This window comes from Diorhabda sublineata, chromosome 2 (genome assembly GCF_026230105.1).
Source record: "Diorhabda sublineata isolate icDioSubl1.1 chromosome 2, icDioSubl1.1, whole genome shotgun sequence".
Classification (NCBI taxonomy): Eukaryota; Metazoa; Arthropoda; class Insecta; order Coleoptera; family Chrysomelidae; genus Diorhabda; species Diorhabda sublineata.
Genome location: NC_079475.1, coordinates 15,817,970 through 15,845,914, shown reverse-complemented (window position 1 = coordinate 15,845,914; position 27,945 = coordinate 15,817,970). Strand labels below are relative to the sequence as shown.

The following is a 27,945-nucleotide window of genomic DNA, read 5'->3' as shown; positions in this document are numbered from 1 at the left end:
ATGTACGCGAGTGGAACTAATGCTTAAATATGTAGCGAAAGTACGACTACGATTGATTTCAAAAAACCAGCGGGGGTCGTGATGTTGCTTCATCACCAAAAGTCGGAGCGAGTGACATACTGCTGTTGATTTAATTCACGTCGAAATTCATATAAAATCATCGCACGATTTAATTTAATTTAATGTTAAACTTTATATTCACATCAGTGTTGGCATATCTCAAAACTTAGGTAGCAACCCTCGTATATTACTTGTTATATATAAATATTATATTACTCAATATGCTTTTCGTGTACATTTTCTTGAATCTACGTGAAGATATTTCTTCCTTCAACTTCAATCTTTCTATTTCTGTTAATTATTTTATTAATAGTTCTACATATTTTGTTTTTTTAGTGTTGAAGCCTTTTCTAGAATTATAACATATTGATAGATAGATAACTAGTAAATTTAGAAAAGTAACTTTTTGACGACTATTTATCTCATCTATTATGGAAACAGTGTGGGTGAAAAATAGATAATTATGAAACTGTAGTCCTTCCTGTCTACTTATTATCAAGTTTTTTTTTGTTCACATAATTCATTTTTTGGTCTACTGTAGAGGCGGTAAGTACAATTTTTTATTTTAATAAAGATCCTTCCACTCATTTTGTATTAGCTATCTGAAAAAATCCATGGAATATTCAAGTTATTGCTATTTTTATACAATTTTAACCTGGTTCAATAATAATTAAAATGTCTAATTAAGTGAAACATTGTAATCAATTATTTTCACTTGAATTTATGGACTTTGCATATATTCCTACATTAAAAGTTCATGCAAATATCGTTTTAACTTTATATCCAATATTATAGAATTTCAAAACCAAATTATTCTTTCTCCTGTTCCGCTGTGTGTAATCAAATCTTGTAAGTTAAATTTGATCCAGTTCCCGGACTCCGCTTGAGCTAAAATTTTGCATGTAAAAATCGGATGAGAATGCAATATATTATAATATAGAGCTGATCTGATGATGGGGAAGATGGGAATAGAAACTTCGTAATTAAAAACGACGCAAACCAATCTAGTTTGAGCTCATTTGATTCCTTTTGACGAGTACTCTGTTACTAAATGGTATCTAGAGTCTGTGGTAATGGCGAAGATAGAAATAAGAACTCCGTAAATAAATAAACGACGTAACCGTATTGAGTTTGGGCTTATTTGATTCGTCTTGACGTGTATTTTGTTATTAGATGGTAACCAGGGTCTTATGATGGGGAAGATAGAAATAAGAACTCCGTAAATAAATAAACGACGTAACCGTATTGAGTTTGGGCTTATTTGATTCGTCTTGACATGTATTTTATTCCTAGATGGTAACCAGGGTCTTATGATGGGGAAGATAGAAATAAGAACTCCGTAAATAAATAAACGACGTAACCGTATTGAGTTTGGGCTTATTTGATTCGTCTTGACATGTATTTTATTCCTAGATGGTAACCAGGGTCTTATGATGGGGAAGATAGAAATAAGAACTCCGTAAATAAATAAACGACGTAACCGTATTGAGTTTGGGCTTATTTGATTCGTCTTGACGTGTATTTTGTTATTAGATGGTAACCAGGGTCTTATGATGGGGAAGATAGAAATAAGAACTCCGTAAATAAATAAACGACGTAACCGTATTGAGTTTGGGCTTATTTGATTCGTCTTGACATGTATTTTATTCCTAGATGGTAACCAGGGTCTTATGATGGGGAAGATAGAAATAAGAACTCCGTAAATAAATAAACGACGTAACCGTATTGAGTTTGGGCTTATTTGATTCGTCTTGACGTGTATTTTGTTATTAGATGGTAACCAGGGTCTTATGATGGGGAAGATAGAAATAAGAACTCCGTAAATAAATAAACGACGTAACCGTATTGAGTTTGGGCTTATTTGATTCGTCTTGACATGTATTTTATTCCTAGATGGTAACCAGGGTCTTATGATGGGGAAGATAGAAATAAGAACTCCGTAAATAAATAAACGACGTAACCGTATTGAGTTTGGGCTTATTTGATTCGTCTTGACGTGTATTTTGTTATTAGATGGTAACCAGGGTCTTATGATGGGGAAGATAGAAATAAGAACTCCGTAAATAAATAAACGACGTAACCGTATTGAGTTTGGGCTTATTTGATTCGTCTTGACATGTATTTTATTCCTAGATGGTAACCAGGGTCTTATGATGGGGAAGATAGAAATAAGAACTCCGTAAATAAATAAACGACGTAACCGTATTGAGTTTGGGCTTATTTGATTCGTCTTGACGTGTATTTTGTTATTAGATGGTAACCAGGGTCTTATGATGGGGAAGATAGAAATAAGAACACCTTAAATAAATAAACGACGTAACCGTATTGAGTTTGGGCTTATTTGATTCGTCTTGACGTGTATTTTGTTATTAGATGGTAACCAGGATCTTATGATGGGGAAGATGGCCATAGGAACTCCGTAATTAAATAAACGACGCAACCCCATCATCGAGTTTGGGCGTATTTGATTCCTCTTGACGAGTATTTTGTTACTAGACGGTAACCAGGATGTGATGATGGAGAAGATGGCAATAGGAAGTCCGTAATTGGGACGCCACCCCATCGAGTTTGGTTCATTCGATTCGTATTGACGAGTATCTTGGTTGACGTGAATATGCAACTACAACAAATTTGGGAAAAAAAGTTCGTTCTCTTTGTTATGAATGTGGATTATGTCTGATTGATTAGATGAATGACCCAATGCCAAGGTGAGCACGTACCGAGTGCTGAATGGTATCGCTGATTGATATCGGTAGCACCACAGGGTACCGGGGTGAATCCTGTTGTACTGAAGCCTTTATCCGTCTACAATGGACCTCCGGGGGGATGGACCTTTGGAAAAACATGAATACAGAAGAAACTACTACACCAAAAAAACGACGATTAGAGTAGGCGAAATTGAAACGACAGGAGAAGACTGCTGATGAAAGCGATGTCCACAAGCTGCAACGATTAGAAAAAATAGTATATTACGAAAAAAAAAATACTAAAAACTTCAAAACAAAATGAAAGAAAAAACCTTTTTTAAAAACAAGTTTTTATTATTTGTTAATATATATATGTTATATAATTAACTTAAAAGTGAACTAGAACTAAGTAAAAAAATGAACTAACTCTAATAAGAAATATAACACTTCATAAGTTCATAATTAAATATTTTTAACACTAAAACTTTACACCTTAATCATTGAATCTTTCCGTTTTTATCATAGTTTCAATCTTATAAATAAAAGCGTGTTATATTGTGATACCAAGAGAAAAAAGAAGATGTTAAAGAATCAATAGTTAAGGTGTAAAGTTTTAGTGTTAAAACATATAATTATTAAATTATAAAGTGCTATATTCCTTATTAGAGTTAGTTTATTCTTAACAGTTCAACAAATAATAAAAGCTTAATGAAGGTTGTTTTGTTTAATTTTATTTTACTTTATATTCCAAAATTTTCCTGGTAATAGTTAGGTTAGAAACCTGAATTTTTTTCGTTAGGAACATATAGGGAAACAACGCTCAGACATATTAAAGTGCTAATACAGTTTTCCTTTTCGTCCGAAAAACCATAGCTATGTTGACGTCATGAATACGTCGTGATGAGGTTATCCAATCTTTTTTTTAATGAGAATATTTATTTGTTAAGTCAAATTTGAACACGTTAAACCTAAAAACGATAAAATGTATCACTATTGCCTAATAGCTTATAGTTTTTGAGATAAGGCCTATAAAGTTTTAAAAATAATTAAGATTTTGAATTTTTAATAACAGAAACAAAAATTGTTATTAAAAAAATGCTTAAATGGCGTACTCAAATTGAGACACTCCCATTTCTTGACAATAAACCAACCTTTGTTGTAATTTTTATCTTTTGAATCGTATACATTATTAAATTGATTAGTGTATACTTTTGAATATACAAAATTAAATCTTCTTAAGTATGTTCTGGTGACAAGGTCGGCTATTCAATGAAGCTCCTTTCAATCCAATGATTTGGAAATATTCTATTTAAATAATTACGAACAATAAGGGTTGGCACCGCCCATTTCTGAATATTTTGCGCCACTAAAATTGATGTCTAAAAATATTTAGCATGATTCTGTGTTTAGTAGTTACGGCCAAATCTTAAGCTTTATGGGACATTTTCTAGAATTAAATTTATGGATGCCATTCATGATCTTATTTTGTAATTTGTTATTAACTGTTTACTAATATTGCGATTGAAAACTAAAGCTCTACAAGTTGCCTGGGATTTGTCCTGTACATCGATCAGCAACTTCAATTGTACATATTTAGGAATTTTTTTTCTAGCAAAAATCGTATCTTATACAACGGAGAAAATGCAGAAATATGAAATGTGTCATTAACTATTCTTTTTCTACGAATACCTTGTTTCTATATGTTCAAAACGGATTCAAATTTAAAATGTATAATACATATTACATCAATTCATTTTTGGAAACTGTAATTGGAAGTTATATTTGAACAATTTTGAAAAGTAATTCCACTCCGACACTTGATTGCTAATTGACTTGGACTTGATAGTGAAACGCACTAAGTTTCCATTGTATCCAGGTTCTAGTGGCGGTGTTAGTCATAGGGAAATCGATATGAATAGGTTTCAGCAACATTGCCATATTTTCAACCTCCATGGCGTTTTAGAATGAAAAGATCTGCTACTGCATTAACTGAAATAGTCGCCGGTAACCTCCGGAAACAGTGGCCTTTATATAATTCCATATTCGGTTATTGCAAAATTTTCGCTACATCTTTTGCCACAGTGTCTAATTTATTTCTTCTCACGGACTGATTAGTAAAAATGCCATTTTGATACTTTGAAAAAAAGCGTTCCTCGTCCGTGCACAATTTGGTAGAATTCTCCTATGATTATGAAATCTCTAGGAACGTTGGTTATACAGTCAACAGATCTTCTGTGGTTATAAATTCCCACGAGAGTCTTTTCCTGTCTCAACCCCTGCAGGTTATCCAAGTAATTGATTTTACCCCCATCTACCTTCTAGTCCAATGCTTTTTCTATTGCTCTGTAGCTGATACCACAAAAAGGTTATTTTTGTCTGTTTCTGCTTCAGCGAGTATGGTAGCTATTTCGTTTCGCACTACTACGGTTTGTCCCGGAAACCATTGCAGAGTAACTTCATTTTTCTGGCTTAGCTCGTTTATTTTGTATAGACATTTCCAAACAAATTTGGATTTTATGACATTGAAGCTTAGGCACTATCGGACAGGATGATGATTTTCTGTTTGCAATAATTCAATTCTATATTGAATATGGCAAATTTTTCAATTGCATATATTTCTGCGGTTGAAAATGCTTGGTATTTTGCCCAGGTTTGCGGTGTGCTTGGTCCTGAACCCGTACACTCCTATTCTAGTTCTGTCTGCTGCTTTGGCGCCAGTCGTGCACCATTTGATGGCATTTCTGTTCATTTCTCGTATGTTTTGATTCACTTACTTCTTGAGCTTACTATTAAAGTAAATTTTTTCTCGAATCTGAACTTTTTCTATATTTCACCCTGACAAATGTCCCAGGTTTAGTCATTTTTTAATGACACCCTCCGATTATTAAAGTACATTAGAATAAATTAAATAAAATAAATACTCGAAAAGTATTTTTTAAAATCAACTCTACCTACCAGTGGCGTGCTAGTTAAATGGTCGCGTGTAAAAATTGACCTTCACCTTTGGGAGTTGAGGTTTTTTACTTTTTAAGGACATTTCCTCTTTTTTAGGGATATTATTGATGATTGATTTGATCTTTCACCATTTTTGAGTTATAAACAAAAATCTGGGCCGCACTCCTTCTTTTAGTTTCTAGGTATTGCAGTTTTCTTTGAGAGGCAAATGTATGACTTCCTCAGAATCTTTTTTTTTTGAATTGAGTAAGTCGCCAGTCATGATTTTATAACTTTTCTAACTACAATATATGGCTACCCGCAACGTCTCTGCAATAGCAAGACGTGAACCCTGTATGTTTGTATATCTAGATTTGGGTCTCGTATATGGCTTTAATTGCCATAGATCTCCGTCTTCTACTCAAAGCGCTGACAGTTTTAGTGTATTTAGTGATTCACATTTTAAGAGAATGTGGATAGAGGTTTCGTTTTCTGTGCAACAAAATCCGCACACCGCATTATCTGCTAAGTCTAATGTCTTCAGGTGTTTGTTGAGGCGACAGTGCCCTGATAGAACTTCGTAGATTGTTTTTACAATGGTTGATACATTCAGCAGATCCACTATGGTTATAGTTTCCCAGAAGAGTATTTGCTTGTCTCTGCTTTAGCGAGCTTATCAGTTATTTAATTTCCCTTCGCTCCGGTGTGTATTAGAATCCATTGTAGGGTAATTTTATTTTTCTTGTTTAACTCGATTAAATTTTCTAGGCATTCCTAAACCACTTTGGATTTTATGATATTGGAGCTTAGAGCTCTAATAGATGCTTGATTATTGGACAGGATGATTATCTCCTGTTTGCAATAGTTCTTCTCTACCACCAATGCTTGGTGCGCTGTCCAGGCTTTCAGAGTGTTTGGTTTTGGGCCCCTACATTTCTATTCCAGTTCCTACTGCTGGTTTGATCCATCCGTATACCATTTAATGGCATTTCTGTTCATTTCTTGTATGGTGTATTGATCCCACTTGCTTTTACAGTTTATTATTGCGGTGAAGTTTTTCTCAAACCTAAACTTTCTCGATGCAACGTCTTGAAGCATTTCCCAAGGTTGGCGTGAACCTTGGTGCTGCTACCAATTTTTCGACGGCTTCTATAACTTTTACCTCCCTATGGTTACAATCTTGAGCAATTCGAAGTTCATATTAGTCTAATGTATTCCATACAATTTCAATTATTTATTACTGTTCCACTTATTTTTAGAAATGATTTTGTTTGTATTCCTACCCCTACTTTATTTCTGTGATGTATCTTTATGCGATGAGAGGGGTTCAAGAGTAAGAAGAATCGTAGGGGGTGCACCAGCACCGAAACCATTAGCTGATGATCCTACAGTTTTTGCAAATTTTGCTGGTAGAACAGCTAGAATACAAGGAACAGTAGATTTTCCTCATTACATATTTAAAGGTATCAAGTATGCGTATGCGCCAACGGGAAAACATCGATTTTTGGTGAGTAAAATAATATGAATTCATTAAAGTAATGATATGTCTATACTCTCTACTCTTACGAAAGAACTTGAAGATCCGTTGGAACAGAACATCACTTAGTAGTGTATTGTCAGATTAAGGGCTGGGAATTGGAAAAAACACTGAAAACATTGAAATTACTTGGTTTATAAGCTTATATTACTTTTGTACATTGGGGTGTGCCTTAGGGTTTTTGAAATAAAGGTCATTTTTCTGTTTCGGAAAAGCAATCAATTTTGAATATTTCCAGTTCCAATGAAGACTGAGAAGAATCCAAGACAACAAAAAACCGAGAGTATGAAATTTACTTTTGGTTTTTCCTTTATATGAGCCCTAATTAGACAACAGATTTTCCTAAACGAGATTTCTATTCGGAACTATTAGAATTTCCTAAAAAAAATTAAAAAGGAGGATCATAAACACGCAAGATATCAAGGCTATACAACATTCTGTTTAAAATTAACATCGATGTTTACCAAATAGCTTGAACTTGTTGGTAAAGGAATTTAATTGAACCCTTTAAAAGCTAACATATGCTAATATTATAATTTTTTATATTTGAAGACAAGAAGGGGGTAGTTTTTTTAAAGAAAGTAAATATATCGCATCTTGGCGGTCTAAATATCTGTATGAAACTACAAATCAACGAAATGGCAACTGAAAGATTTATTATTTAGATTAGATTTGGATTAACGCAGACTATACTGTAAATAAATTATTGGTAGAAGGACATTACAACTTAAAGAGTCCTTCCATCTAAGGATTTTCCACAAGATCAGAAAACGGTTGTATTGATGACGGCTTCTTAATTTTTGAGGTTAGCAATTACAATCGTAACATGAATGCGAAGGTTTTTGAAAATTGATTAAAAAAAGTATCATACGAGTTAGATAAATAGACTTTTTAGTGAATAAAAGCAATTCATTCAGTACAAATAATCTTTACGAAGAATATTTACTTTTTCTCAACTTGAGCAAGAAAGATTTAAGACACAATATTTCGAAACTCAATTATATTTATTTACATCTTGTATATCAATCCAGGAATATTGGAAAATTAGAATAAAATTTGAGGTGCACATCGCTAACTTTCGGTCGATCAAGACGATAACTTGGTTACAAAAACGCTTGTTAGTGCACTTGTGAGTGTTGTTGTAGTATTATTGTTTTCAATATTTCAGAAGTTTTAAATTAATATAGCATGTAAAAAAAGCAAAAAAGTATGAAAGAATATATGCGCTATATGGCGCTATCCATTATAGGAAATGTTTAACTACATGAACCAAATAGCGATGCGTTTTGACGTTGTCTTCAGTTCGGGTCTCTAGCCGAACGAAAGTTTGTTATACCACTCTGATGAGACGTAATAACGTCGAAACTAGTCAGTGGTTATAAGCCTCTACTTGCAAATGTAAGTATTGACAAAAAGGTCGATGAATATCATGCTCTTCAGAGGAGATGTAATTCAATATTCGTCGAGGTATTAGACCGGAAATTAGTTGTTTTCTCTTTTGAACGGAAGAACATTATTTCAGAGGTGAATAGTAGAAATAATTTTATTTAAAAAACCTCAAATACCATCGACATATATATAGCAGGGAGACCTACAGCTTCCTTTTTCATCTATCCACTCGTTTTCCTGGATAACTTTGTCTTTCATGCTTTGTTCAATAACTTCCTTCCAAATCCCTGTGGGTCTTCCTCGTCTTCTTCTATTCTGCAGTTAATACATCAATACTTTCTTCGGCCATCTGCTACATCTCATCACATGTTCGTGCCAGAGCAGTTTTTAGTCTGTATTATCTCTGAATGAATCGATTTAATACCTAAAAATAAGATTTTATTATGAAATTATCACAGGGAATCTAAACTGGGAACTAATTACATGATTCTTTCTACCAACTAAACCAATATGGTAATATATAGGATATTGACTGGATAAATAAAAGGAATCTCTCCATCTTATTTCTACTAATTATATATTTTATGTACAATTTTCTAATGGATTTGTATATGATTGGATTTGTTAAATTTTGTTAAAATAGTTATGACCTTCAAAGAAGAATTTACCTCACTACCATAATAATTTCTGGTGCTGTTTTTAATATCTTTCCATTTACTACTACAGCACCACCTTAATTTGCTCCCTTTTAACGGACACATATTATTGCTGTCTATGATATACCTTCGCAATAAGAACAATGATTGGACTAATTCATCGAAGCTATTCATCGATTACTTATTATTTTGTATGGTATATGATACCTTTTTTCATTTCCGTTTAGAGACCACGTGAAAAATTATTGGATGGATTAGTAAATGCTACGGCATTCGCGCCGCCTTGTATCCAGCCTCTTCCTGGTACAAATCAAATTATTGGTAGTGAGGACTGTCTAGCTTTGAACGTATTTACTCCAGAACTTCCAACAGGAACTGAAGGTAAGTAATCTTAAATTCAGTTCTAATATACAAATCTCATGATACTGATAGTCGATGATTGGTATCTAATTTACAGTGAGGCTCAAAACACAGTTTAATGTGAGGCATTTATATATTTCTATATATTCTTTTAGTTTTTTAGCAAAAAAAATTTTTAGGTGAAGAGTATGTTTATCAAGTTCAAACCCAAAAATAGGGGGTGATCTTTTTATAGGTATGTCGTACGGAGGACACTTTGAGGATTAACTTTGTATTTGCAAGCAATCAACTTCCAATTTTTAGCATCCAAGTTATTATCCTAGGACTAGTGTAGTTTGTAGTTTATAAAAATTGTCCTGTTGCAGGATTTGTGAATGTGACGTTTATACAGATTACTGCACCATTACAAGTAAAATTGCAATTATTTTAAATTTTAGGTCTTCCTGTTATTGTTTGGATTCATGGAGGAGGTTTTAGATACGGTTCAGCTTCACAGTATGGGGTGAGTTATTTACATTAACTTAATAGATCAACTTTCACCTACCTTTAATTCAATTATAGGTGCAACATTTGGTAGGAAAACGATTAGTGGTTGTTACTATTCAATATCGCTTGGGTTCTTTGGGTTTCCTGAGTTCCGGTACGAAACATCTTCCTGGAAATGTAGCACTGTGGGATATGGTGTTAGCTGTACAATGGGTCAGAAATTATATAGGATTTTTTGGTGGAAATCCATATAAGATAAACGTAATGGGACATGGTACTGGTGCTAGTAGCGCATTAATGTTTGCTTTATCGAATGTTGCCAAAGGTAAAATTCTAATAATAATTTTAATTACATAAAAGATTGAGAAAATTGCGATAATGCAAGAGGATGGCATTGTCCGCACTTTCATAAGCCGGCTTCTGACTATGGGATATAATATAAAGGTTGTCCCACGTAAGAACCAACACGCCCAAAATATGACGATTGTGAGCTATTTACCTCTAAGTCCAAAATTTCGCGAAAAATTAATTTTTTTGGAATCCTTCAATATAAAAATACCAATTTCGGTACACTGTATGAGATAGTCCTTGGAACATAAAGTAGTAATGGAGGATTCTTACGTCAAGAACAATTAACCGAGATGGTTACTCTATATCAGAGGCGTCGTACCTAAATTAATATAAGATAAAACTCTTTGTATAAAATAAGCTGCTATATTGTCCCTCACAAATAATGTCTACTTTAGCCTAAACAGCCATCACTCCACTGTAACAACTTTTTGTGATTTTTCTAAGGCTTTCGATTGTGTTAATCATAATATTTTAATTAACAAATTGCAGTACTACTATTTCAGGGGAATACCTCTCGCATGATTTAAGTCATACCTTACCAACAGAGCACGATATTTATCTACCTACTCCACGTTTAGAGCTTAATATTTTATTAATTTTCGCTATGCACGACTTACTAATTATTACCTATTACTATTACCTATAATGTTGTTACTCATTGTGGTTTTCTTCTGTATATTGAAATTTTATTTTGTAAACTTCTTTCTTGGATGGCCAGAATAAATTCAAAAAAAACTTTAGTAATTATACACTTTCACGATCACCTGGTTTTTTGGCTCTAGAAAATCGAAAAATGGATGGATTTTAATGATCTTGGTCTCAAAATGTTCCATTTTACGGCGGATTTATAAAAAAAATTAGTAGAAATAACTGGAATAAAAATTTCTCATAGTTTTACTGTTTTAAATCGTAAAAAAACGGTTTTGCAAAATAATCCTTTACAAAAAATTATGGTAATTATACACATTTTTCGATTTTCTAGAGCCAACCTAACCTAACCAAAAAACCAGGTCGCGGTCACCTGGTTTTTTGGTTAGGTTAGGTTAGGTTGGCTCTAGAAAATCGAAAAATGGATGGATTTTAATGATCTTGGTCTCAAAATGTTCCATTTTACGGCGGATTATATAGAATATAGAATATAGTACGAAACTATTCACGAAAATTGTTTGTTTTTCATCGATTTCATTTTAAGCTATAAAAACTGAAAAAATCATTCTTTTTGAATTTTTTTTAAATTGTTTATTAATTTATGCAGAATACAAAAAAAATATAAGAACTTTATCTGATAACGAGATAATTCTATTGTAAAGGATTATTTTGCAAAACCGTTTTTTTTACGATTTAAAACAGTATAACTATGAGAAATTTTCATTCCAGCTATTTCTACTAGTTTTTTTATAAATCCGCCGTAAAATGGAACATTTTGAGACCAAGATCATTAAAATCCATCCATTTTTCGATTTTCTAGAGCCAAAAAACCAAGTGACCGTGAAAGTGTATAATTACCAAAACTTTTTAAAAATGATCTTTTTTATCGTGTTTACATGTGTCTGAACCAAGTCTCGATCAGTGTTACCAGCCTAACCTCTCAAAATTCCCTTCCTAGAGCGTGAAATTTGAATTAAAATATAAAAATGCTTATAATTTTATTTGTATCTTCATTTAGTCGTGTGTTTTTTAGTTTCTACAAGCTTTTGTTTACAAATTGTAACAATTTTTTGACAACAAAGCATTTCTCTCTGTGTGTCCAAAGGACATTAAGTAATGGTAAGTAGAAGGCAATTAAACTATCCCCAGGAGTGACCTAACCTTAAAATTTCAGTGTGTAACATTGATAAAAAATTATGCAAGGAATAGAGCAATGCCTCAATTTAAACATGTCGTAATTTTTTAAAACTAGTCTCAGATTTTATGAAGACTACAATTGCTTCAATTTTTTTAATTATTCTCTCTTTGTTTATTTACGACGCAGTACGTTTTCACAATAAATAGTTTGGAGTGTGATGAATATGAAATCTAATTTTCCATACGGTTTGTTATGTTTTCTTACAAATATTTTGAATATTCTTTTGTTTGCGTATTGTTGCTGTGATCACTTCTGATTTATTTATTATAACAATCGAGTTTCTGAAGAAATTAATTTGTTATTGACCTCCATTCGAAGAATGCAATAAAACTCCATTTTCCTTGCTTAAACATTTGACCATGAGAAGCTTTTTTCAACGTGAGTTTCGCGTTTACTCACTGTCGATCATAAACAACAACGTGTTGATGATTCAAAGCACGTAATACATCAGATTTGTTGCGTCGATACGTGACAATGGGATAAAAGATGAACCCATCACTTTACTCAAGAATCAAAACGATCATCATCTGAATAAACTGCTGCTGTTTAACTACGTCCGAAGCGTCCATAGCCACAACAGTCAGCTGGGAAGGTTATGGCTTCAATATTTTGGGATGCGTATAGAATATTGTTCATCGATTATCTCCAAAAGGGAGAGACAATCAATGGCGAATACTACATAAAGTTGGATCGTTTGAACGCAGAAATCATGTAAATACAGCCTCATATATTGACGAAAAGCCCACCAAGACAATGCACCGATTCACATGTCGATGGCAACGATGGTTAAATTGAACGAAGTACACTTCGAATTGCTTCCAAATCCACCATATAATACAGATCTGGTCTCCAGTCTCCGGTCTCCTGGTTATTCGCTGAGCATGCCGGTAAGAAATTCAGCTCAAATAAAACTGAATCCTATTTGAGGCAAAAGATAAATCCTTCTACAAGCAAGGCATCGAGAAGATAGAAAAGCGTTGGAATGATTGTATTGGTTTTGGAAGAGATTGATGAGTAAAATCGATTTTTTGGCAACATAAAATGTGTTTTTCTTAGTTAGTCACACGACTTTTTAAGTGATGTCTTATGAAGTAATATAAGGGTTGCTTCTAAAGTGTTTAAAGTGCTTAAAAGTGCTTTATTACGCGTTCAAACCTATTCGGGAAAAATTTTCTCCACTCTCAAGCTAATATCGTAGAAACATAGTTTTGAAAATCTTCAACAACTTCTTGAGATGGTGAAAATCGCTGCCCACGCATCTTTTGATTGATAATGGGGAAGTAAAAAAGTCATTAAGCGATAAATCCGGTGAATACATGCTTTATTGGAGCTCGATATGATGCGACGTTTTTTTTTTCAAGTTCAAGCTAAATCTGCAATATCCTAAGAGACGCCTCTATTTGTCTGTAAGTCAAATGCTGATCTTCTCTAATCATGCTGCACATAATATTGATTGTCAATAATTTTGCCGCGCTGTGTATGTTTACGAAAGCCCTGATACTGATAATATCCTCTAAATACCTTGGGAACGTGACTATACACGCCATATATGCCCAGGTTAGGATAAAAATAATAATTTATTATTTCGAGGTAGTAAAATCCATTCATGACCCAGATTTCGGAAATTGGTATTTCCGCTTTGACCAACAATTGGATTGGTGGTCTTGGGGGTTTCTGTTTTTAGGCATAGGTGCTTAGTGGAGAGATCAAAAGCATACAAAAAGAAAAAATTCGAAAATAATTGTTGTTCACGTTTTTATTTATTAAACTTTTATTTACGTTCAAATTGGCAACTTTCTTTGATGTTATAAGTGGATAGAGGAACGAATTTATTTTCTGGTTAGGTGAGGTAAGGTTTACTTTATTTTAGGTTAGGTAGCTCTAGAAAAAGTCTTTTTCTATGAAATTCGATACATTTCTACAATCAAGACGAACTGCTAATCCGTATAATTCATATCAAAAAGCCGAATCGAATCAAGGAACTTCGATAAATGGATTCTATTACCTCGTAAACGCCAAATAGCGTGTTTTGTTATTATGAACAGATAAGGGAGTAATTCTATGAGGTTTTCATTTGTGTATGCATCATTATTAATGTATAAATATGTGAATTTACTTCATATTTGTAGGTATAACTGCTGGAGTTATTGCTATGTCTGGAACAGCAGTATCTCATTGGGCTAAAGATGAAACTCCTGAACATACTGCGCTGGATATTGCTGAACAAAATGGCTGTCCTATAATGGATCCACTAACAATGGTGAAATGTTTGCAGTCGCTACCTGCAGAACATATAATTAGGGTAAATTTAAAAAAACGATGTGTGAAGAATAATCCTTTTGAATATTCATTTCCAGGGAGATTCTACTGTGGAATTTACGAAACTACAAAATAAAGGATTCATGGGTGGATTATCGGGAGGGTTGAATAGTGCTCCTGTGACGGAAGGTGTTAACGATGGTAGGTCGTTGCCAGGATTAGTTCAAAAAGATGCATTATACGAAATGGATGAAGGCAAACAGTCAAAAATACCCTTATTGACCGGAATGTGCAGGGACGAAACTAAAAGAGCTGTTAAAGGTATTTCTTTTTCTCTATCTTTTTTTTTAATATGTAGAATAAAAAGAGTAGAACAAATTGAATATTGGGGAGACACTGTTACAAATGTGGGGACAGAAACAATAATAGTAAAAGACAATAAGTCAAAAAGAGTGGTATCAAAAATGTGCAATTTGAAAGATATATCACGATGAAATAATGATGTACCGAGCAATAATAAGATCGTCAGATACCAGAACCAGGATAATGAACAACAAAGCAAAATAAATTAGAAATATAAGAGCTTAAAAACCTGAGAATAACTGATGGAATTGAAGAAGATGAAGTGTACAGGAGCATAATAAACAGAAAGTTGTATATGCATCCAAGTATAATTAATGTACAGACAGGGAGATGGTTAGGACATATAAGTAGAATGACAGAAGATAAATGGGTAAAACGAGCATAACATGGTGAATAAGGAGGGGAAAAAGAAGAGGAAGAAAAAATTGTTGGACGAGGTTAGAAATTTGAGATCAGTGGAGTGAGGAACTGACAAATGAAGCAAAAAACAAATTCGACTGCCACGCCCTAGGGGAAATTTCTTGGGTTAAATTATACCTATCCGGATAGGAGCTTTTATCCGCAAACGCATTTTTCCAAGATACAGGGTGTTTTAAAAATAAAACGATTTTTTGTCGATTAATTTCAAATGGTGTAATCGATTGCTATTGAAACTTTTTGACGAATTATCTTTTTGTTAAACTACGTGTTCTAACATGAATAGATGAATTCTAGTTTTTTCCAGGGGTGTAGGACCATTTTTCCATCCCTAAATTCAACTATCCTTCATTAATAAAAGAGTAATATTATTTGACTACGCTAAAATCAACCGTTTTCGATAAAAATTTTGTAACCACTCTTATGATTATTTAGAAAAATACAAAACAGTTTCTTCCAAATCAACTTAAATCGAAAAGTTAATGAAGTTTTTAAGAAACTCTTAATTATCACTAATGTCATTTAAATGCATTGATAAGCGCACGTTGCGGAAAACATTAAGCGTATTGGAAATTTCTTCTATTGCTCCTTGTATATGACCAACAAGATCTTCCTTATTTTCTACCGGACGAGAGACTTCAGAAAAAATCAAGGGGAGTAAGAGCCGGAGATCTAGCTGGCCAAACAATTGGCCCACCTCGATCTATCCAGTTCTGTCCATAACTGGCATTTAAATGGAGTCGTATTTGCTGAAAAATGTACAGGAGCTTCATCATACTGAAATATTTTGTCGGATTTAAAAAGGAACTGCTTCCAGAAGGTCTGGTAATATGTCCCTTAAGAATGTCAAATAAATTTCTCCGTTTAATTTTTGAGGAAACATTTTTTTTTCGAAGAAAACGTGTAGTTTAACAAACAAATATCATTTTGTAACTATTAACCTATCGAAGTTGATTAGAAAGAAACTGTTTTGTATATTTCTAAATAAACATGAGAGCGGTCACAAAATGATGTTTTTCTCGAAAACGGTTGTGTTCAGCGTAGTCAAATGTTATTACTTTTTTAATAATGAATGATGATAGAATTTAAAAATTGAAAAAACATAACATTTTATCCAGTGGCAGACGATTTAGGGATGGAAGAAGAGTCCTTGACCCCAGCTGCACGCCTCTGGAAAAAGCTAGAAATAATCTATTCATGTCAGATTAAGTAGTTTATTAACCTGATAATAGTTAAGAAATTTCAATAACAACCGATCACACTATTTGAAATTTTTAGACAAAAAATCGTATTATTTTTAAAACTTTAACACCCTATATCTTGGAAAGGATGCGTTTGCGATCAAAAGCTCCCTATTTCGATAGACATAATTTGGCACAACGAATTTCTACTAGAGCGTTGGCAGTCGTACTTTGGGACACTCTGTATAATATTTTTTCTGGAATTGGGGTGATTTAACACCAAAGTGTACTCTTTTCAATATATATTCGTCATCGATGATTGAATAAATAATCAAAGTATAATGTAATATTATGTATAAATAACAATATTGAAAATGATTTACACTATTCAGTCGAAAATTGTGAAATTTTGTATAAATCACTGAATACATGTGACTCAAAATACATTTAAAATGATACTTTACATGAATATTGAGTGTGTTGATTCTAGCTACTATTCAATTGTTTTTTTATTTCTGAAATTGAAACTTCTCCAATCGAAAGTTATGTTAGTTCAGGTTGTAACCAATGAAGCTGGATTTTTATAGAGTAGGTGATGATCAATTTTTCATAGAATTCGTTTTTTCAAAATATGCATAGATTATACTAAGGTTATTTAAATCAGTTTTCTATCAAAACACTCGAGCAATATATTTTGCTTCTAAAAACAGATGTTTTGAAGTTAGATTTATATGAATAGACAGTTATTTGAAAGTTTGGAAAATATACACGTTAGCAAAAAATTCGACTCAAGTTGCACGCTCGCGCTCAGAAGTCTCTAACAAAAAATCTGTAGTTTCCATTTTTTTCTTATTTTAGTATCTCAAAGATATTAGTTTTACCTTCATAATAAGTGTTCTATGTTGTTATTGAGTTATTTTTTTGTTAAAGAAAAATTATATCAAACGAAAAAGGAATTTTACACAATGAATAAGTGTTAAAATTAACAGTAAAGCAACTATTAGCTTAAATTCTTCCAAATAATAATTTATTTGAAATTAACCTTTCAATATTTAGTGTTCTCTCTCTGAATATATTGTATACTATAATTAAATTACAGGTCCTTTAAGAAAGGATGTCGAGAAGAAAATACAGACAATACCCAATTTCTTGGAAACTAATTTTGTACAAAGTTTGAGGGAGACGATTCCTCAAAGCTGGCAACTCGAAATAAAAGCAGCTAAAAAGAAGCTGGAACAGGATTTCAAAAAGGGTCTTGAGAACTTGGAAAGCTTAGTAGGAAAATTAATACCGCCGAATTTCACTAATTACATGAAATTAAAAACCGGAAATATTTTTGAGGCTATTGAAAAAGTAGCACAAGCAGCAAGTAAGAATCTAATTATCTAATATTATGAGATGTATAATTGAATAAACATTTTTATTTTTCAGATGATGCCTTGTTTCACGCACCGGCTTTTTTGACAGTTGATAAATGGTCCACTAGCGGTGCACCAACTTACTTATATAGTTTTGAACATGTAGGAAAAAATAGAAAAGGAAACGTTTTCCTGAAAGGATCACCTTTAATAGGAAATATTACTCATTTTGAAGGTAACAACTTTATATCGATTTCCAACACTAGACAAAAATACATGGAAAAACTTCTCTCCTTCCTTTTTTCCTTTATTATGGTTTGAATTAACTGCATAAACGCAAAAATTATTAGCATTCTTACAGTAATAATAACGATAAATTAAGAGCGAAACTATAGCAAGGTTAGGATCTATAAGACTTGTATAAGAAAACAAGAGTAGATCGAATCAGGAACACTGACATCAGGGAACAATGTAGGGTTCAAGACATTGAAGAAGAAGAGAGTAGACTGCCACGTATTGTACTTGAAGGGAAAAGAGAACCCGGACGACCACCTAAAAGATGGATGGACAGCTGACAGTCCACCTCCCAGGAACAGATACAGAGGAACTTTCAAAACTAACAGATCATGAGATCTTAAAATTAAATAAGAAGAAGAGTTGACTAACTCAATGGATAGATTACCGCATTTTGTATCTTCCGAACTTATCTTTCCAAATTTCTGTGAATGGATTTGTTTTTTGTTACTACCATTACCAATCAGCGACAGGTTTTCACACATCACACACTTTTTTTGGAAGGTATTTTCTTTTTGTTAAGCCTGTTAGGCTATACACCCTTGTGTTGCCTGGTCGTGGTGATGTGTGTTCATGTGTGTGTCTTTTTGCTGCCTCTGGTAATTCCTTTCCATCTTCAACGTCAAAAAAATAATCAATCCGAGTGGTCCTTCGTCTTCTTTACAGCTGTCCACGATGTAAAAATCGGCATTTGCTTATGAGATGCGGATTTATCGCGTCGGGGGTGCCTCCTGTGGGTTGACTCGAATATTGTAAGTGCGTATACTTATCGTTTATGGTAACATCATTAAATGGATATTTTCGGACAAAATCGAATTCTCTAGGCTAACGCCATTCATCAATGCAGATACATACAAGTATAATGAATAAGGACCTATACGAGATTAATTTGAAAAAAAGAGAAGTCACAATAATATAATTCAATAATTGTTACCATAGAATTTGCTTGTGCAGAGTTTGCTATTTTCATATCCAAGACAGGTGAATACTTGGTCCACCTGTCGATTAACAACACAAGCGATGCTATGGTTATTGCCAAAACGACCTATTTTCACGTCACTAGACTTAGGTGACACAGCAAAATGGTTCAATAGTAAGGAAAATTTTTGAACGGCTCAGGAGTCGGCTCCGCGTCCTCAAATAAAGTCGCTCCATAGCTGGTGGGAGTTCTTTGGCAATCTGAAATAGAGGCGCTTCGAAGACTAGAGCGAAGTTGCTTTACGTGAATGTTTGCTGGATTTTGCAGCGAGGTAAGCGAAGGCCTCGACAGCAGTGAAAGTTTTTTTTCGGACGAAGCACGAACATATAGTGCCTAGAGCTCAGGAAAAATTTTATGTAAGTCGAAAATCTTTTTAATTTTCAAGCTAGGCTGATTTAGTTTTGTTTGAACGGTTTCCGTCATTTGTGTTCATTAGGTGATTACTTATGACCGGAAAACTCAGATTGTGTCCACATGTACTTTATTTGGAAAAGTTGAGAAGATAATTCAGATAATAAGTCGGAAATATAAAGAATTGTTCATTACTTTACAATCTGTGCCCAATACGAATTTTTCACTCAACATAAAACTTGTTACTTAGTGCGGAAATCATTTCATTTCGTTATATAGTATGTAGGGAGGTGCGATCTGGTATCCAAAGGAAGAACTCAAAATTTCGACTCGGTCCATATAAGCATGATTTTGTTAATTTTGGTTCTATATTTTTTTAGTTGTACACTGTTTTATTTTACTTAGACTCATGCGTTATTTTATGTATTTTTTTATTGTTACAATATAGTTTTTACTGTTATATTCACCCTCCTGAATTCCACTCCAGTCGAGACGTACTTTTGTTTTAAGGGAAAACGACCCAGCTACCAAGAGTAACATAGGTGGAGACAAGACTGAGAGCCTTGTAGGGGAACATAGAGCACCACGTCCAGATGTTTGTCCTCTCTTACCCTTGTGCCGTTTTAGCACTGGTACAGTAGCTGTTTTTCACTGTGTCAAATTCTACCGTTATTTCACTCGTGACAACGGTATTCCAAATAGAAGGTATTCCGTTTCCAGTGGTATTCCAGAAAATCGGGATAGAATGGAGGTAGATGGAAATCTTCTGCAGTGATTTTTTCTATCAAGAACGGTATTCTTCATCAATCACTCGCACGCTAAACAAGAAAAACTGTGAAGATGTTTGGTCTGCAATCAAGGCTGCGGAAGGCTGTAGTGGCTACAAAGGATGACATACCGGGTCATATAGTATCGTCTCTTCGCAGATATTCCTCCTCCATTGCGTCAAACTCCTAAAATAGGGAAACATTTTCTTTCATATTGATGTTACAAGTACGTGCACGCGAAACGTGCGCCGCCATCTGCTACGCACTGGTAATAGCAAAGATGGCGACTGGTGAACAGAAAGCGTTTGCCAATACCGAATCTCTAATTACTGTGTAACGTGCCTATTAAGTGTTGAAATGATGTTGCATGATTATGAAGATATCGTATATGTTGTCTTCAGTGAAGAACAAACTTCCGCATTAATGAACTTGTAACACTCATGATATGTTGATCTGGGGTTCAACAATCGCTATGAAATAGTAGAAATGTAACGAGGTTTTTCTCCAATCTCAGATTAATTTTTTTTGTACCACATCTCGCCGAAAAGTCGATGAGCCTTTTTTTATTGGCGAAGCAACTTAAAATGATACTTCTTACTTTGATAACTCAGTTGAAAGAACGTTCATCAGATCTGACGTCTTGTTATTTCTACCTTTGGGACTTTATAAAGGATCATTTTTATGTATCTCGCGACCAGCTGTCATTCTGGAGCTGAGGAACTGAATTGAAACAACTGAAGGCATTTGGGGAAAATTTGGGTATAAACTTGATGTGTGACTGACAAATAATGCTCTCTTTGAAGACTTATAAGCTCCTGAACTGTTTGAGCTGTTCTTTTATTTATTACTGTAAGTTTGGCCCAATAAGTATCATGAAACCCCCATTATAAATATTCGTCATAATGATAATTCAATATTTTTTTAGAATTAAATGATACTGTGTCTCATGGGGATGATTTAGCTTACCTATTTGACGCGTATGACGTAGAGGGTAATCCATTGGAACATGATCATGAACTAACCGAAGATGACAAAAAAGTGCGGGAAATTTTTACGCAGATGATAGCAGATTTCGCAAGATACGGTGCTCCTAAACACAACGATAAGCCAGTAGAACCGTTCGATCCAAAAAAGAATAATTTTATCCAAATTAAACCTAAACTAACTATATCGAACAATTTTAAATTCTGTGAAATTGGTCTATGGTGTAATATGCCAGACAGATTACAAAGTAGTGCTTGCGAATTTTTAGGTGCATTAGATAATTCGTTCAAGAACATGAAAAATTTTCTTAACGGCTTAAAAAGTCAATCGAATTTAAATCCTGAAAAGTTGTTTGACCATTTGAACTTGATGAAAAACGTAAGTAATCAAGGCATAAACATTTTCAATCAACCAGCTCTTGCTAATCTGGCACCCGATAAATTATTCAAAGAACTCGGTAACAAATGGAAAAATGGATTGGATAAACTTGCTCCAACATCTAATCAAAATGGAGGCTGGAATATATTTGGTAACAATCAACAAAAAGGAGTTGGCTTACCAAATATAATGGGAAATCATGTAGAAAAGGCAAAGCCGATTCCAAGTTTGTTAGGAGGATTCGATAAAAACAATAAAGCTGCTGATAAACAGAAGGCTTCAGGTTAGTGATATTTGAAACAATATAATAATACAGAGATAGTCTGTGGCAAATGAACCATTTTAGTATTAAGACTTACGCACACATCTTTAAAGATAAATTCGTGATTTACTTTCTTTAGATCACTTTATTTTCTATTGTTATCTATAACTCAAGTTTTCATCTTCATTTGGTTATTAATGTCGCATTTCTAAATGAGAAAGTAATATTCTGATATCCATTAAAATTGTATTCTATTTGACCGATGAGTGACTGTTGTTATTTTCATTAGGTTTGCCTGTCATAATTTTTGTATCACTATCACTGTCACTTGAACATATCATAGTGTGCTTGTCCCCTGCCAATTCAACTAAGTTAAAAAATAATATAAACATTGCTACCAACTATATAAAACAAAATCGTGTGAGATAGGGATAGGTCGGGTCAGCTGTTAATTTGATCAATTATCAACAGTGACTTTTCGTTAGTTGACAATTCTTTCGCTACGATGATTGTTTTGTTGTTTCTGATATCATATGATTTTATATGAATAGATAAGGTTTTTAGAATTTTAATATTTAATTCCCATTGTACAAGAGAGAAAAATTACATATTTCTTCCGCAGAAGTTTGAAATATGTCATTTTCTCACGTGTTCTTTACTATACTTTTTCTACGTCTGTTTTATTTTTATGTGCACAAAACGGATTTAGAGTTGCTACACAAGTTTTGAGATATGGCAACACTGATGTGTATACAAAACTTGACATTTTTAATCTGGAACGTACTCAGAACGTGTTGTCATACGAGTGCTATTCGAGTTGTTTACAGATACTTGAAACATTTCGTGCGATTATTTTCTATGTCTTTCGACGTGGATTAAACTAACAGCAGTGATGAAGCACCATCTCGAGCCACCGTGTTTTGCTAGTTATTCGAATTCAATCGTAGTCGCACTTTACTACAGGTGTAGTTTCGTAAAGGTCGTCCAAAATCGACTGTTATGCCAGAAAACATCGATGTGGTGCGTAAACTGATATGGCAATATCGTCATGTGACAAACTGTGAGGTTGAGGCACACTTGGGCGTTAGATCCATTTGCATAAATTCAATACATCCAACAAAAGCTGTTCGCACACAAAAAACTTCGAAGCAAATGACATGTCACCACCGATCCAACGTAGAACGGTCAATGGTACACCAAAATTTGTTTGCCAAATTTTATCGAAAAATCAGGAAAACCAATCGCAGAAGACAAATCAATCTCCACTAAGACAATACGAGCTCTCACACATCAGCTCGAACAAAAACGTTTTAGAACAGTCAAAACATCGAATCGACGGGTCATCCACCGTACAGTCCCGCAGATCAAAAATAAATTGCGAAGTCAACGTTTTTCTAGACCTGAGGAAGCGGTTGATGCGTTCAAATCACATATTTTGAATATACCTCAATCGGACTGTAAAAAATGCTTCCACAATTGGTTCAGTCGTATGCAAAAGGGTATTTTTTTGTCTTTTTCTAAACAAAAGTGTAATAAACAGTTTTATTTAAACAAGAAACTTCCCATCGTTTCTCTTCAACACGTTTTGAAGTATTAATCGAGGTCGACATTGAAGTAGTTAATGGAACGTACTGAGTTTCCGCAGTATCGTTGTATTCAGTTTCTAGTTGTTGTATTAGCCATAGAGCAGTGGTGTCATGGCAAATTTAGCAGTGCCGGAACGCTGAAACTGACTTTGATGCCGCCGCCCGGTGCCACGGTGAGTCGTGGCGGCTGCGCTGCAACGTTAGCGCCGCGCCGGCTACAAAAGCTAGTTCGCGCATATTTAGTCTACCTTCTTTGAACCTTACTTACTTTAATAATAAATTCATTACATATTATATTTAATACTGCTCTTTTGAGACAACAATGAGCTTTGTATAAAGTAGCCCGTATTCAAATAATACCGCAATTCATAACTGAAAATTCTTTTGTGTTACTAAGTCGTAGGAAGCCATTGTACTTTGTATTTATCACTGCTCTGTAAAATACATTTTAAATTCATATTGCATTAAGACAAAAATGAAAAAAATAGAACTGATAGTAAAAAGCATAGTTTATTAATTTGAATCATACAAAGAACATTTATAAAATCTTAACATATGGGTTTTCCTCGTCCAGTAATGGTTTCGCCTGGCGTGTTCTCGTGTCGTCTGCGCTACGGTGCCTTCTCATCCTAGTTTTGACATAAGGTTCAACTTTCTAGTCTTTGATATTTGGCCCATGTTTTATAAACATAAGGCTCGAAACGTGTTTTGCCAAAATTCTTGACCTCAAATCAGTGATTATTTGATTCATCAGTCTGAACCCTCGTTCACTTTCTGATGAACTACATGGTATCAATTTCGTACAGTTTAATAAAGGTGTAAGGTCCTTGGGTACTCTTGAGCTATCCTCAGTATAATCTCTAAAGGAGTTTATAATTTTTGTTTTGTTGAGCTCGAACCTTTTACAGAGATTTTCAATTTCTTCCTCACCAAACCGTACCGATTTTTCAGCCGGCCACTGATCAGTTTCCAGAACTTTTTAAGTCTGACGATAGTGAGTCATATTCTACCTTACCGGCTGAGGTACCATCCGCTGACGCTGATGTCGATTCATGACTGGATTTGGTAGAAAACATTCTTCTGTTAAGATTGTTTATTACACTGGTTATAAGTTGGCTATGGTTGATGACCTTAATCTTTTGGTTGTTTATGAGGGAAACATTGTTAAAATGGCCCTCTTTTTCAGCAACATAAGCTTCAAGATACTTGGTTCCAGGTTTTTGAGGAGTTCAAAAAATTGTATACTTCCTTTGATTAACTTATTCGCATCAACAACAGTAGTTTCTCGATTTTGCAAAAATTCTGACTGCATTGAAAGTTCTGCCAAAATATCGTACATAACGGCAAGATTTAGTAGGAACTGAGATGACGAAAACTGCTTGGAGATACCATAACTCTTTCTGTTGAAGTTCTGTCTGCGTCTTCTTTAGCCTTTTCAAAATGGTTGTATATAGCAGAGCATCCATACCGCACTGAAGAAAAAACTCGGAAAGAACTTGCTACCCATCTAGTTCCCAGAATCTTTCCTATTTTCTATATTTCTTGTTCTAGCTTTGAGGCACATGCAGCTAGTTCACGCTGATTTTTTGGTGATTTACTATAAATGGAGTAGATTTTATCCATAAAAATCTGAAAATGATTTACGACTCCAGCTTCAACGATTGCATCACTTAATGCTAGCTCAAGCCTGTTATTCATGCAATGCCAGACAATAATGCCTGGATACATTTTACTAGGCCTCTCAGCAACGCCTGATGTTTTCCCTAACAATACGCTGGCACCATCACTAGCAAATGAAATGTTGAATCCCTGGACTAAATATGTAGATTTAGAAGGATGTTTTGTTGATATATAGAAAATTTTCCGTCATTGAAAAGTTACTTTTTTTTCCTTATTTGCATTTTTTCTATTCAGGTAAACTACGCTTTTTATTTCAGCCCCAGTTAAATATAAACATTACGATATAGATATGATTTTTCAAATTAATGCAAACGTATGTTTCCAAAATGGGAGTTTATCTAATCAAACAACTTTTTAGGATCGGTGCTCAACCCATTCGGTCCCAAGAAGAGTCCATTTGGAATTTTATAAAGTAAGTTACTACAATATATTCAATATGTCTGATTCATAGATAGGAATCTGCTACCTAGATTAAACAACATAATCAATTCTTATTTCATATATCATATCTATAATTAGTCATTCATCAACTAACAAAATTATTTTTCCTACGACCACCTATGAAATTGATAGATTACACAGTAATTTTTACCTAAAAATGTAACTTATTTCACACATGTACTAAAAAATAACAAAATATACATGTATTGAAATGCTTCTTTTTCTTATGTTATATATGGTCTCGAACGATAGAGGGAATACGCGAATACAATATGAATCTGGCTGGGTGCCGAAACGCAAAAGGCCAAATTTAAGAAGACTGAAGAAGTAGATAATATGATTTTTTGTGGTTATATTAGTGTTTACAATAAAAATTGTAAGTTTGTTGAGATTTGTGCTCAAATACATACTAGTGTAAAAGATAATTTAAACGTGATAAATAGGTGTTATTACTATTACTGGGAAATGTGTAAAGTAGTTGAGTGAAAATTTATTCTCCAAGTCTTTATTTCTGTCTTGATTTATATACTTCTCAACCATATGTTGAAATACTTTCTAATACATGTGTGATATTGTTTAATTAACTTTCTTATTTAAAAAATACGTTTTTTTGTAGAATTTTTTGGTCTTAGGTACTGGTGTAAAACAGTAACAATTGCGTTATATAATATACTATAACCAATTAACAGGCATTAATCACACTAACTGGCAGCTATTGCCACGGATGCTACTTTAGCTTCAACACTGTATGCATGCATTGAGTTTTTGTAGCTTGTTTAAGCAGCGTATTTCAGATTCCAGCCAAAATGCCATGAAGTAATTAGGTATTAATCAAAACTGTCTGCTATTTCATTTCTCTCCTCTACAATGTGTCTCGAAACCCAATTGACGATAACTTCTTTTTCCCTGGTTCATTTAAAATTTCCAGTTATTTTCAAATCAGTCCTTCTACCATTTCTGTTCTTTCCTAGTATGGTGTGTTCATTACATCCTCTCCAGTATTTCAACTTGAAGCAAGTGCCAGATTAGATGTTTTTTTAAGAAGCTTTCAGTTTATCTCTGGTGATTCTTTCTTCGAACATTCGGAGTAAAGTTTTTTCTGTCACACTTTCCAATAATATAATGAGAGAGAGAAGATTCAGAATCACTTCTAGTGCAGCCGCTGGACATTTCTGGCTGGCTCTGCTGCAGGACAAACTCAATTCTGCTCTGAACAGTTTCTGCACAGCATCTTGGCGTTCATGGTTTTACTCCTTTTCATGTTTGTTTCAGAAGGGTTTATTATCTTAAGTGAGTATTTTCCCTGTTTTCACTTAATTGATTGTCCATCTAGTTTCATGGGCTTCAGAAAAAGTTTTTTCTTCCTAGTAAAGGTGACATTTAATCCCACTTTCGACTCATTTTGTTGTGTACTTGAATCCTTTTTGAACTATGTCCCAGAGTGTATACTTTCATTTCTGCTTTTCAAGTGGCTAGTAGTCGAGGCATCAACGAATAATGAAGTTGTCACATCTATTCCTCTAGCATCTAATGTTTTTCTAATAGCTTCATGTGAAATATTGTCAAGGGAGCCTTCTCCGTCCAATAATGCACACACAACGTCAGAAAGTTCTGAATTTCATTTGTGAATTGTACCAACACAGTCTGCACAGATGTGTCTACTTGATATTCATATTGACGAGGATAAAGTAGTTTACACTTCAGGGTTTCTGTTCTTATGTAGTTATCGACAGTTTTTTTCATGCAGCTTTATCCTTTAGTGGCGTCTCAAAATATATAATCGCACTTTCATAGGATTATCATCATTTTAATTAAATAAGTTTATTCTTGCTTCTAGTTTTGGATTCCTGATTGTGATACAAAAGGTGAATGTTTTCAAGTTAGAAGAATCGAGATTATGAAATGTTTATAAAATCTGTATAAGTCTTAAAATACCTCAATAAAATGTAATAAATAAATGCCGTTTTACAATTTTCGAATATTTTTTATGACAATCACATTTTTTTAAACCTTTTATATGGTCAGGATCCACTTGGTTTATTGGAGTGAGATAAGTGGGTAAGAAATAAATAAATGATTAAATCAAACAAATAATTAACAACATTTGAAATATGAAAACTGAAAAAAAAAACAATATATTGGAATCAAAAACTTCAAACTTCTATTCTGTCATCTCCTCCACATATAGGCCCTACTGAAGAAGATGCCAGGAAGACACAAATGATGTTAATATGAATGATCTATCACTACAAGTGATATATTATTTAAAGACTGGAATTTTCTCTGATATATGAATCCTCGAATCATGATAATTGAAGCTAAGAACTGGTATTGTGCTT

General features: G+C 33.7%; 1 protein-coding gene across 1 annotated transcript; it reads left to right on the top strand.

The window, feature by feature from the left end:
- Positions 1 to 557: 557 nt before the first annotated feature.
- LOC130453250 (liver carboxylesterase 1) lies at positions 558 to 27,585 on the top strand. The gene is made up of 12 exons (XM_056792879.1): positions 558 to 606; positions 6,941 to 7,188; positions 9,491 to 9,644; positions 10,061 to 10,125; positions 10,185 to 10,434; positions 14,436 to 14,608; positions 14,664 to 14,886; positions 17,626 to 17,895; positions 17,958 to 18,119; positions 21,201 to 21,920; positions 25,524 to 25,577; positions 27,444 to 27,585. The coding sequence occupies exons 2-11, from the start codon at positions 6,943 to 6,945 to the stop codon at positions 25,574 to 25,576; spliced, it is 2,316 nt and encodes a 771-aa protein (XP_056648857.1). The 5' UTR covers positions 558 to 606; positions 6,941 to 6,942; the 3' UTR covers position 25,577; positions 27,444 to 27,585.
- Positions 27,586 to 27,945: the final 360 nt, after the last annotated feature.

Coding starts and splice junctions, on each gene's coding strand:
- LOC130453250 (XM_056792879.1), top strand. CDS start 6,943: ATGATTTTGTTTGTATTCCTACCCCTACTTTATTTCTGTGATGTATCT. Junction 10,435..14,435: donor TTTATCGAATGTTGCCAAAG/GTAAAATTCTAA, acceptor TCATATTTGTAG/GTATAACTGCTGGAGTTATT. Junction 14,609..14,663: donor CTGCAGAACATATAATTAGG/GTAAATTTAAAA, acceptor ATTCATTTCCAG/GGAGATTCTACTGTGGAATT.